The sequence below is a fragment of the Meleagris gallopavo genome, chromosome Z, assembly GCF_905368555.1.
Source record: "Meleagris gallopavo chromosome Z, MGAL_WU_HG_1.1, whole genome shotgun sequence".
NCBI classification, from domain to species: Eukaryota; Metazoa; Chordata; class Aves; order Galliformes; family Phasianidae; genus Meleagris; species Meleagris gallopavo.
Genome location: NC_139435.1, coordinates 11,595,676 through 11,609,525, shown reverse-complemented (window position 1 = coordinate 11,609,525; position 13,850 = coordinate 11,595,676). Strand labels below are relative to the sequence as shown.

Sequence of the window (13,850 nt, the reverse complement as noted above, 5' to 3'; positions counted from 1 at the left end):
TGTAAAGATGATAGAAAGAAGCAGCTCTGTTCAGTCGGTAGATTAGATGGCGGAAGATATTGTACTGTTTTTGATAGGTGCATGAATGCTATGTGAAAAAAAAAAAGGGACATAAATTGTTTTTCCTTGATCACTGGAAAGAAATCAAGAACTGTTATTCCTAACTCCAACAAAAATGTTTCATGTAAAACATTAGGAAAAGTGATTCCTAGCAGTTTGAATTCAAACAGATTGCAAGAGAAAATAAACCACTGGTGATATTTTAGCAGAAAACTAGATGGGAATTATTGGGAATGACACTAGTACAGCTCATTCAGGGTGAGAGTAAGAGATAAGAAACCCTCAGTTCCTTTTGTGCTTTATTTTCTGAAATCTCAGAGTCTTTCTCTGGAAATCTTCCCAAAACTTGTACTATATATTATATAGTCTATCTATATCTAATCTATATATATATATAGATTAACAAACTATGCTGATGTCTATTTTCAAACAGTGTAACTTCATTTAGAATTCAGACTTAAAAGGATAGTATACTAGACAGATAAAGAACACAGATTTGGGAGTTTTCTTGGAAAATATTCATTTTCCACATATTCTTTAAATAAATTTCAAGGAAGAATCCCACCACTTTCTCCACAGTTTGAAACACCGTATGAAAAGAATTCAGGCTGCTCCAGCTTAGAACTGCTGCATTTGGAAGCATTCTTGCGTAAAAAGTTAAAACTTGAAGAAGTAAGAATGAACACTTCTTTTGACCCTGCCAGAAAACACTTCAGAATGAATTTCTTCCACCTTTCATTCAAAGGAGAGAGGAAGAGATTATATTCTTTTGTAAGTATCTTTGGCAGCACTGAAGTTTGCAACAGAGATTTGAAAACATTTGTAGTTCTCCTTACAATCCATTATATACAGAGACCAAGTAGAAAAGAATCTCTCCGGAGAAGTCTTATAAATACTTGAGAAAGTAAAAGCGATCTTGCCAAATTATTCAGAAAATAATCAAGTACCTCTGCTACTTTGGAAGACAGCAGCTTCTAAAAAAATTTTTGGATATGACTGTACTTCTCACTGTCTTATAAAATGTTGGAAAGTTATGTTGAATTATTTCCTGTAAGACAAACAGTAATTTCTGGAGGAAATGCAAGTTATTTCTGGGGGGAAAAACAAGGTGCCAAGGTTTAGTTCAGTAAGAGTTGTTGTTATTTCCTACAAATGTTTCCCTAGGATTTCCCAAAATTGTGTGGAAACAGGACTGTAAAAATAAGAGCTCTTCTCTTTGGAAAGCAGTGGTTTAAACCTCAAGGAATACTTTCCTTTATACAAATCTTTAAAAGTTGTCTTTAAATATGTATCTATATATTTTTTTTTTCCTCTGCAGTTCCAGAATGGTAGGAAAGTAGAACAAACAGACAAAAGACTTTGATAAGTAATCCATTTTGGGTAATGGATTCCACAAAGTATATTATGAGAAGAAGGAAAAAAAATAAAAAGGAAAAACAGAAGGAAATTTCTTCTTCGTAGAAGAATCATAGGAATGAATTTTCAATGATAACTGATAAGGCAGTAGACAACAGCAGAAAGTAGAGCCAGAACTCTGTTTTCATACTGAGAAGACTAAAATTTATACTAACAAGGAAGGATAAAGTCCAACCTAAAACTTCCTGCATAAAATTTCAGCTGCTCTGGAACTTTTACTGGAGCAAAAGAAATGAAGCAGTAATTTCTGTATCAGAGAAACTGTACTCCATTTAGTAATTGAACAAATAACCCAAAGAACAAATATAACTTGTCCCCTCTCAAATATTTTCTTGAGTTACAAACCAAACTTACTCCTCATTCAATTTCTGTCAATTAGACAGCTATCATTCAGTTTTAAAATGATTCAAGACTTTGCAACCGCAGTCTCCAAATTACCATATGCCTTTGCTATTTCCATGTCAAAAGTACAGAAATGTTCTTGCAGCTTATACTTCTATCTTCAATAATTCCCTCACATTTCTATACTACATAAGAAAGTATAGATATTGTAATACTCTTCCCTGAGATCTATTTCTTGGCTCACATCTAGTGCCATTCTTTCTGTCCTCCTACACAATTACGTATTTTGCTGATTTTCTTTATCACGGTTTGCAACATGTCAACCAAACTTTTAAAGGCTACTGACAGCAGCAATGAAAATTTCACAAATTTATAAGCACGATCAACAACCTTCACTTCAAATCAAGCCAAAAACTCTAATATATATACTCTAAGCAGTCTTGTAATTATCTAGATGTCTTCAGGACATTTATAAAATTAGATTGGCGGAAGTAAATGCAAGGTTCTTGGAGCATCAAGAACTCATTCTCTCAATCAGGATTCATTAATCTCAAAGAAAGCATAGTGGTACCACCACTAGTAACAGTATTTCAGTTATGCGCTTTATCATCAAGAAAAATAAATCTTACAGGTAAGTCAATTAAAAAAATACCTCTTGAACTTTTTCAGTACCCCTAACGCTGAAACATTACAACATGAACAGTAGAATCAGACTGTTTTCAAGAAGAAAAAAAAAAAGAGATCTCTTCAAAATGGGTTCTGAGACAGCCAATTTAAACAGCTGCAACTTAACAAAAAACAATTTAAATATTCTTCTGTGAGTAGTTATCACATATCTAAATGGAAGAAGCTTAGTTTCACAGTGTTGTGAATGTTCTACAAACATGGATTTTGTGTAATTAGTTTAAGAAAAACAACCACGTTTAGTCTTTGGCATTTATACATGTCTTACAAGTCCTTTAGCACAAGATCTCCTAAAATAATGATGCCGCTGGCACGCTATACAAAATAATTTTAACTTGCATTTCAGTCGCATTTTTTTTTTTACATCACTGCCAATATACATATATATTAGATGAACCACAGAGATCATTTAGTAGTCACAGAATCAAAGGATAATTCAGTTAAGGCCTCAGAAGGTCTACAGTCCATCTGTTAGCTCAAAGTGGGGTGAGCAAAGTCAAATCATTATGCATGGTTTTATCCTTGAAAATCTCCTGGAATGGAGAATGCACAGACTCTCTGGACAACCTTGATTGACTATCCTGATAATTAAAAAGGTTTTCCTTATATTCAGACAAAACCTCAATTTATATTCATTTCATCTCATCCTTTTTCCAAACCACTCTGAAGAACCTCTTCACAGGTTTGGGAAGGCTGCTCTCCCTGACTCTGCAGACGTGATTTATCCAAGCTGAACAAGCCTAACAACCTCACCGTCTCTGCAGTCACTCCCTTCTCCCTATCAACCTGAGTATCCAGAAATAATCAATTGTGTTCCAGGGTTACAAGGGAAGAAAGTACTCTTGTACCTTTCTACTATTTCCGTATAACACATAAGCACTAAAAACCTCTGCTACCAAAATACATTCAAACTCCTGCTTCACTAAGTCTCATGCATCTCCATAATTGCTTTTTAACAATAACATTATCAATAGTGGTATGCTTTCTAGATTTTAGCATAAAGAATTATTTTGAGCAGATTTTTTCTGTTCCATTTCAACTGACATTTTGCCCTATTCCTTCTCCATAGCTAAGGTGTTCAGGCTTCATTTATGCTATGTGTATTGTGTTCATCGAACTACTTTCAATTTCATGATCTTTAAATTTGATGATTGCAATTAAGACAAGAGTTGCATGTTAAAACACTTTTGAGGTGGTCTAGAGTTCAATACTCGTAATGCTGCCTTGAAACTACTTGTTATGCAGAGCAACTGAATCCATTCTTATAAACAATTCAATCCTCACTTTAGAAAGGATTTTGAATCCTTCTGTCCTCCATTAATTTAAGATATGTTTTGAAGTACCATTTATCAATTTTTGGACCTCCAGAAATTTCTTCTGGATGAGGGCTCAAAATAATTTTGTTACTGAAATCTAATTACATACTCCTTAATCCTACTGGAAAACAGAATTCAGAAGGACTAACTAAATACCTCTTTAAACTCTCAGTTCCTTTAAATTAAGAAAAATACATTGACACATATGACTTCTAGACTACCTTTAGGGGTTCCATCACTTCCAGCTGGAGAACAGACTGACTGTGGTGACCTCAAGGAAAAAGATGCAGCATTTCTTATTGAAGGATCGCCATCCTAAAGTGACAATAATAAAAATTATCACTATAAGCATGAATATTTCATAAAATAAAGTAAAATTAGTACATACATTGATAAAATTGATTAGCTGAAAAAACACACAATAAATATTATAAAAATATTTATCTATATGAAAATCTTTACAATTTAGGCTGTAATGTAGTAATGTTTCAGAGCACAAGAGCTCTTAGAAGAAACAATCACCAGAATATGCACAGAAAAATGCATTCATATGCAAAACTTTCTTGTTACAACCAGTTATAGCAAAAGCTTGATAAGCAGAAGTATGAACTCTATATAATAACAATTAAAATTGAGCATAAAAATTAGATTTTAAAACACATTAAAAAGTTTTTTCACTTAGCCTACTCCTAAAGCATATCTAGAATGTCACCACAGTTTTACATTTAAGCAAACCAACACTTCATATTCACACCCTCCAGCATACCAACCACACATCTGGACTGAACAAAATCTGTAGCACCCCCAGTGAAGCATCTGAGACATATATGACACATATATGAGTGTATATGACACAATTTGAGTGATTTTAGCTAGTTAATTGCCTTTCTAGACAGTTTTATGGGAAACAAATTCATGGAAATTAAAAGAAATTCCACAACACAGCAAAAACAACGACAGAAGTTTTACTACTCTGCCTTTGCACAAAGCAACTTGCTTTAACGAAACTCCTACATTCTGACAAATTTCATAATACATACCAATTACATTGTAAGAGTGTTCATCCTCTATCTTTAAGAATGTAAATGTGACTTTTTTCCCTCTATCATTATTTCAAAATGAAATACGAAAATCATTATTCAGATTCCCAGCTCATATGATCATTTTCCTCAAATCGCTGTCATGGAGCCCTCTGCTGGCCAAGAATATATGAAATAGATTTAAACTTTGATAGAACAGTATTTCCTATCATAAGCACTGTTTTTTAAACAATGATAGGATTGCCGGGAGGAAAAAAAACACAAACAAATCAACATCCTTTTTAACTATGAGAAGATAATTTCTGCAGTTATAAATTGTATAATCAATGGATATACAGATGGTATATATATATACCCAGTAGCTTGGCAAATATAATTTATATTGGAGTAATGAGAGAAAGTCACTCACCCTGTCCTGGGCTTGCGAGGTGAACTCCAATGGAGCGGATCTCCAGAGAGATCCTTCCCCACTGGCAGTCAGCTCTTAAATGGATCTAGGAGAGGTGGAGCCAGGCTCCACCCCTTCCTGCAGCACAGGTGATTTGCCTTCACCTGTGCTCCCCTGGCTGACTCATTGCTTGCCTCAGGTGATCAATCAGAGCTTCAGGCCGTGATTCAGCAGCCCCATACATAAATAAATTGCAAAAAGTCAATTCTTTTAAATTAAGTCTTTTTAAGATTTCATTCACATAACTCCTTATACAAAAGATTCCTTTTATAGAACTCCTTTTTATCTCTTCCTTTTTTTTTTTTTTTCAATCTGAATTTTCTGTCCTGAATACTTCTTATCTCTATAGGCAATTTCAACTCAATTAATACAACATTGGTTGGTTCAATTGTAAGTTTCTATATGCTTCTACAAAAAAAATAAAAACAAAAAAAACCCATCAGTAGCAGGCAGTAAGTCAGAAAGCTAAACTGGCATTTGAAGGAGATAGAAGCCTACATAGATGGGCAACTGCACACTCCCTTTAGTAATGGCTAAACAGACAGTTCTTACACGCATACTAGCAGACGAGATACAATACATATTATGTCATGCAGAGGAATAGTTCATGCTATTAGATCAAAGGAAAGAGCTTTTCACATGACAGTAACTATAATTACAAATAAAAATGCAAGTTTATACTGTTTACAAGAACCACAGAACATACCGAGCTGGAATCCATGAGGATTGCCAACTCCTGACTTGAAACAAGGCAACTCAAGAGACTGTCCAAAGGCTTCTTGAACACTAACAAACCTGGAGTCATGACCCTGGGGTGTAGTATCTGAACCCCCTGTCAGTGAACAACTTCATATGCAATCTGAACTTTATCTGACACAGCTCTAAGCCATCACATCCTATCACTGGTTGCCAGGGAAAAAGGATCAGCACCTCCCTCTCTGCTCACCTTCAAGAGGAAAAAGACAGCAGTCATCTCTCAATTTCCAATGAGATGCACAAAACAAAAATTCTCAGCTGTTCCTCATATGTTACGCCTTCTAGTCCTTATAGCATCTCCGCTGCCCTTGTTTGGATACATTCTAATGATTTTATATCATCTTTATATTGCAGAGTCTCTGCAATAAAACAGCATGCATTACTCAGGATAAGGCCATTCTGATGCTGAGTCTAATGGAGCAAGCACTTCTTTCAGCTGGCTAGTTATACTGAGCTTAATGTACCCCTAAAAAATGGTTGGCTCTTATGGCTACTGAGGTATATTGTTCACTCATATCGAGCTTACCACAAACAAAAAAAAGTTAGTGATTGCCTCATGCTCAAATCTATGAATATATCACTGCAAGACCTATCTACCCTCAAGGGAATGTATCATTCTTCCTCCTCCCAATTTAGAACTGTCTGCAAACTTAGTGTGCACTCAACTCCTGTGTCCAAGTCACGGATAAAAATTTTGAAGTGGACTGGCTTAAAATTGAGTCCTGGGGAACATGACAAGTGGCTTGCCACCAGTTTGATGTTATTCCGTTTACTACAACTCCTTGAGTGCAATTCTTCTGTCAGTTGTTCACTCATGATATCGTATATATACGTACAGTATCTGACTGTATGTTGGATATTTTGTCGAAGATATTATCAGAGACAGTATCAAAAACCTTGCTAAAATCCCCAAAAAAATCATCTGCATCCACTGCTTTTCCTTTGTTAACTGGGTGAATAACTTTTCATATTGGAATATTAAGTAAGTCAGTCATGACTTTCTCTTCATGAACCCATGCTGCTTTCGAACAATTACTGCCAAGTCTTTCATATGTTCTTCAACAAGTCCCAGAATAATGTCCATAGTTTTACTAAGCGCCAAAGTGAGACTAACAGTACTGTCACTACCAGGATATTCTTTTTCACCCTTTTTGAAAATTGGAATAACATTAGCAGGCTTCCAGACAGCTGTGAACTCTCCAAATTCCAAAGACCATTGATAAGTAACTGAGAGAGGTTTGGTAATAACATCATCCATTTCCTTCAGTATCTTGAGATGAATTCCACTGAGTCCTATAGATTCATGTGGATTTAGCTGCAGCAGCAAATCCCATACATGTTCAGTGTCAACTGCAAGTTTATCACTCTCACAAACACAGGACATCAAGAGTTCCAGGACCAACCAGAGGCATTAAAAACAGATGCAAAATAAATAAATAAATAAATAAATGTCTCACTCTGCTTTCTCTTCATCCCAATTTGTAAGGTAACCAACCATCAAGTAATGGACCAATGCCTTTTTTAGTTCTCCCTTTGATGTTAACATACTTTAGAAAACCTTCTTAGTTATCCACTACAGCACTGGCCAACTTCAACTCTAACTGAACTTTGACTGAATCAATTTTCTCCCCATAGTGATGAACAGAGTTTCCAAAATCCATACTATTTCTTTTTCCCACCTTTGTTCCTGAAGGAGAAAACCGTTCAGCAAAGCCAGCTTTCTGCCCTCATTAGGGCTAAGTGATCTATAGCAGACTCACATAACAATACCTGCTTTATTAGTTTTTATCCTAAATCCTTAGAGAGACTTTCAACCCTGGCAGCAAGCACTGTACAATCCAGTGTACAAACCTTCTTTGGTTGCTTTCTCAAGAAGGAAATCTTAATGGCATAAGAACAGGCCATCACCCTGTGCTGCAAAATGAGCTGTCACCTCATTGCATGCAACAACTGCATGCAATGCTATAGGTTTTGGGCAAAATAGTTGGAAAGCTGTATTGCAGAAAAAGATCTGGAGGTCTTAGTCAACAGCCAGCTAAACACAAGCCAGCAGTCTGCCCAGGTGGATCTCCTGGCCACGGAGATGTGGCACTGAGGGACATAGTTTAATGGTCATGATGGTAATGGACTGATGGCAGGAGTTTATGGCCTTAGAGGTCTTTTCCAACATTAACAATTCTATTTTTCAAATTACTAATTTGAAGTAGCCTGGAAACATCCTTATTCCAATACCTAGAGAGTCAGCAAAATTTACTAAATGACTAGTTGGCAGATCAGGCCCCCTGCTCCTGTCTGAAGGAAGTCATGCATGCAATAAACCAACTTTTTTTCTTTATGGAGATGGTCATGATGCTGGGATGTTGACCCAATCTTTGTGACTCCTGTACTATAGATGGGTCCTCAACCATATCTTTATTGGTCCTCAGCCATGTCTTTATGTCCCTGTCCTTCCAATTCCAGAGACTCAGAGCTGTTGTGAAAGAACACCTGAGAAGGCAAAATCGACCATCAACTAGCTTCTGATGAAATTTTGTAACTACTGCTACACTGTTACATTGCAGGCACCAATACTTACAGTACTGACCTCACAGTTCAAAGACCTAGTCAAAAAATACTAGCGGAAACTTAGGTGCTCTCTGTCAAGAGCTGTTAAGAGATTGTGCTGAGCTTTTAAGGAACCTCCATCAAACTACAGCTGCATGATTAAAATGAAAAATAATCAATAGTTTAGAAAAAAAATCACCACAAACAACTGGGGGAACTTTGTTTTTTGTTCAGATATTAGCGTTCAAGATATCAGAAAGAATTACTACCACATAAACTAAAGCCACGAGGAGAAAATTTCTTGAAAAGAAACCAAACCATAATGCACATGTAGATCAGGAAGAAAAACTGTCTATATGACCTCCTGCCTTTGGCAGTACTATGATGCTACTGGATACATTGCTCAAATATGTCAAGTCTAATTGAGAAGTACATGAGTATTTAGAGAGACAAGTTAACTCTACACCTACTTAGAATTAGTATTGTTAGCATCAATATACTGATGTAATAACTGCAGTGACACTTTACCATTTTGTTAACATAAACTTGCAAATAAGTAAAATTTTTTGCTTATCATAATTTCAACAGAGTGCTACAAACTGTTGCAAAGGAAAGAGATATTTTCTACAAGAAATGAAACCTCACATGTTAGAGTTGCACAGTTGAGTGAATATGTCTGAAACTTAAATGTTTTCAGTGGTTTTAGAAATCAACAACAACACAGTAAAACATCTGTCTTACAAGGCAACTAAATATGTTTTATGATAAATTGATTTAGGTAACATACATCACTACTTAATCTGTGCACCATCTGTAGGTAGTCTTCATTCGATCCATGTCTAGAATTATCAGCATGATGATTAGCTGAATTTCCAGTCAACTGACTTGAAACTTTATTTTCATGGAGATTCCTCATCCCTGCTGTGACAATGGGACAAGCTGAAATGCAAAAACAAAACAAAACAAAAAAGTAAATAATTATACTGATATGTATATACACTCTCCTTAGCTCTTAAGGTTTCATGAATATTACTATAAAAGATGAAATTGTTGAGCTATACACAAGAGGTCTGGAATATGAACAAGAATAGTTTTTCCTGATTGTATCCTTTAGCCACAAGTATCCTGAATATAATCAGGTGCGTAAGATTTGAATTTTCAAGATTTACAATCTAAGTTCCGTGTACATTAGACAAGCTCTTTCCACATCTATTTTGGGTCAAATTTGTATTAATCTGTTTTATATTACAAAGGTTTATTAAAGTGAGGTAACCCGCTAGCAAAACTTAGTTACACAGGAAAAAAAAGAATTTTTTTTGCTGGTACAGATAAATGATGGCCATCAAATAAAAGCCTTAGGTTTTGCTTTTCAGTTGTTATATATATAATTATGCAAAATAGGTATACACTGGGAAGAAATGTCACATGAAGAGGCATTTTAGATTTTTTTTCCTTTTTTTTTTTTTTTTTTTTTTAATACTGTAACCTTTTGGAGGAGATTGAAGGGAGGCCTCATGGCTGCCAACAACTTCCTAAAGAGAAAAAGTAGGTAACCAGGTACTGATCGCTTCTCTCTGGTGACAGCTACAGGACCCAAGGGAATGGCATGGAGCTGTGTCAGAGGAAGGTTAGGCTGTGTGTTAGATAAAGGTTCTTCACCATATGGTGATCAGCCCCTGAAACAGGCTCCCCTGGGAAGTGGTCATGGCCTGAATTTGCCAGAATTCAAACAGTATTTAGGCAGAGCCCTTAGAGATAGGGTTTTATTTTTGTGTGGTCCTGTGTGGTGTTTAACTTGATCTTTGTGGATACCTCACAACTTGGAATATTCTATAATTCTGTGATGTTCTGCAGTTAGGTAAACAAAGCTAAATACAACAACAAAAAAATTCTATCAATATAAAGATTCATGTTAAACTTATGACTCTTTCAAGAGCCAGGAAACGTGCACATGAAAGTAAACATCACAGACTTACCTTGCTGCAGCTGAGGATGTGGTGTGTAACTTGGAGGATGTGAATATGGCATGTATCCTGCAGGGCTTTGAGGAGCATATGGACTAGGCACTGGACTGTTCTGTTGTGCCAAAAATCTGTTACCAGAGCTTGTCTGTGGTGGCACAAACCGGCTAAAAATAAAATTTTAAAGGATTTGAGAAGTTGTAAAAGCAAATTTAGACAATGTTATTATTCCTTTTGAAATAGTATACATCTGGAGCATTTTAACTTCTGGAAAAGATATTATTCTAACGCAGTGAAGAAACCTCTTCAAAAGAAGCATTTAAATCCATCAATTTCAATCATCTCAATTTCAATTACTACTTAGGAGTCAGAATATGGGTACTATATCAGTAAAAGGATGGAAAGCATTCAGAAGATTTCCATCTAGTGAAAGCAAACAATAACACAAGTTATAGATATTTACCATAATAAGGCAACTTTCAATAGTTGTATCTTATTAGAAGTTTATTACAAGCTTTAATGAAAACGACAGCTAAGGTCTTATTATCAAATAACCACAAGCTCACTAGAACTAACAAAGGAGTCATCTTATTTAAATATGACTTTTCCAATAAAATTTCAAATAACTTTATCTAACACACCTATACTGCTAAGATTTAGGAATATAGGCAGTTAGGTGGGACCTGATGCAAAGGTTACTGAATATAATTTATTCTTTCATTGGATTTATCCTGGACAGATTAAAAATCAAACAAGCTTGTGATGATAACGTATGTATACCATAGCTTACATTCTTTCATCAGTTTTGTGTTGCTTTTAAAAATAAAAATAAAACAAAAACCACAAACCATTCACAACTCTGTTTTAGACAGTAACTCTGTGAAGATGAGCTTCCACAGAAAGTTACCGCAAAATATTTAAAACAATTTTGCAAGGATCTTGAGAAGACACAGCACACTAACATTCTCAATTCTAAAACCTTCTTCATCTCCACTTTTAAATATAAAACCAACAAATAAAACCACAGCCCTTGACAGTGTAGTGGGTTTTGTAGAGATAAAAAGCATTCTGTTTGCCAAAATAATTACTACACTAACTTGAAATGAAGTGTAAATAACAGTTAATCTTAATAATGATGTTTAATATCTGCTGATTCAGTTTCAGCCCAACAGCCCAGCTACTGAAACTGCATGCAGAACTTCTTCCTCTATTCTACAGTACTTTCTTATTTTCATAAAGACCTAGCCTAAAGGCACATGTTACCTGAAAGAGTCTGAAAAAGTACAAAAAAGTTGAAGAGAAAACCGATGGTCAAACAATTGGGCCTACATTCCTATGAGTGGCCTTTTGTGTAACAGTTAGAGTAGTATTCTGTGCTTAACAAGACCTTTTTTTCTGCTATTCCGCCATACTAGTACTGCTACCCATGCTGGAACACACATTCTCTTCTCCTTTATACTCTGATACAGAAAGAAAACAACTGGAGGGATAGGAGAAGGCAGGAGGATTCCTTAAGAAAGAAAATCTGCCAAAACTATGCAAGAGAACAGAGTGGAGAATCCTGACTTGTTCTTACAACACAGGATTAACTCACATGCATAAAGTGAGTAAATGCTAAATTTGACTTTTTCAGCAGCAGAAACTCATCCTGCTGTCAGACAAATTCAGAGTTAATCTTGACACTGATCTTCTATCTCATTTACTTATAACTGGTATTGAATGTCACTGTAGGAAGCATTTTAAGTTTGCTGCCCCTTCCCTCCCTCATTTAAAATACTACATTACCTGGAAGGGCTATGTGAAATAGTGGTTTGTTGATAATTGGAAGATGCAGGACTACCACGCATAGAATTCTGAGAAATACTAAATTGTGGAATCATCATTCCTATTGAAAAGAAGAGAGCAGTATTAAATATACGCATTTTATTTCAGAAAGACTATATACCAAGAGATCAATAACTTTATAGGTAGAAAATGTTACATGTCTGTAACTGTTAGAAAACATTAAATAACAATTACACTGTGTAAGAATCTATTTTACACTGCAAAATAGAAAAGCATTCCTAAAGGAATGTTAATTCAGTTACAAATGTCAAAGGACTTATTTCCTTTCATGTTCTTCAAACTTTGTAATCCAAAACCTGCTAGTAGATAAAAACATTTTAAAACAGGGAATACACTCACGCTCCAGCGTGTACAGTATTTATTGTGCTAATGAGTAAAAGATTCAGGAACTTCACAAACCAGGACTCATTAAATTTATCTCCCAATTTTTAGCAAGTAGAGGTAACAATCACCTCATACAGAAAGGTGTGAGACTCCTCCGGTAATACCTAACAGATACCTTTCTAATAATTATTATAACATCTTTCTGTTCTGTCTCTAGTACACTTACAAAATGTATCAGTGTGCTGAAATATTCTGAACTACAAAGCAGAGCCAATTTCCTGAATTGCAGATTCCCACAGTTTGTACAGTTCCAGACCCATGTTTTGGACATTCAGAAGCTGAACTATATATCAGGTCACAAGTACCACAGTGCTTGAAACTAACAAGCATCTTTACCAGTGAGATTTTAAATCAATTTTTTTTCCCTTTTTACAGTACCATTATAAAGAATTTGCTAACAATCACACGACACTGGCAGTTAAAACAGTGAAAGTACATTAAAACTTTCATGATTTTTAATCACGCGATTTTAAATGACAGAATAAAATGTCTCATATTTAAACAGCATGAGACATGCTGTCTCAAACTGCGGTTTAGGAAACCATAACAAGTGAGTCACAGAAACGGGTGAAAGCATGTCAGTGTTGGAATATTTTATACTTAAGATTTGGTAGAATGCTTAGATTCTATCTATAGTCTGGAGTGCCTGGTGTCATCAATCCTCAAAGTACTGTCACAGAATCATAGAATCTTAGAATCTTGGAAGGGATCCTTAAAGGATATCTAATCCAAATCCCCAGCAATGAACAGGGACATCCGCAGCTAGATCTGGTTGCTCAGAGCCTGGTTTAGATTGGCCGTCCAACCTACTATCACTGATTTCAATGACTGCAATATTTACAGAAGAAAAGCTTTTTTTCAGAAATCTTCCTTCTCAACCTTTTTTCTTTCCTTTTTCCCCAGCAGAGATGAGATGTGATAAACCCTCAGGAATGCAGCCATTATCACCTCCCCAGTAGGTGTGAAGTGCTGCATTCCAACCAAATTAACACATTTAAACTAGCCTAGATTAGGAGTGAAAATCCCTAGTTGTGCTGAAAAAAATCAGGTATCT

At 35.5% G+C, this 13,850-nt stretch overlaps 1 protein-coding gene across 4 annotated transcripts in view; it reads right to left on the bottom strand.

The window, feature by feature from the left end:
* Positions 1–13,850, bottom strand: part of NIPBL (NIPBL cohesin loading factor) — a 161,407-nt gene that overhangs the window by 77,796 nt on the left and 69,761 nt on the right. For all 4 annotated transcript variants that reach the window (XM_085214265.1, XM_085214267.1, XM_085214264.1 and 1 more), the window contains 4 exons: positions 12,353–12,452; positions 10,583–10,734; positions 9,394–9,545; positions 4,040–4,133 (listed from right to left, as the gene is read on the bottom strand). In XM_085214265.1, coding sequence (XP_085070391.1) covers positions 4,040–4,133; positions 9,394–9,545; positions 10,583–10,734; positions 12,353–12,452 — 498 coding nt within the window. The remainder of the gene's footprint in view (positions 1–4,039; positions 4,134–9,393; positions 9,546–10,582; positions 10,735–12,352; positions 12,453–13,850) is intronic.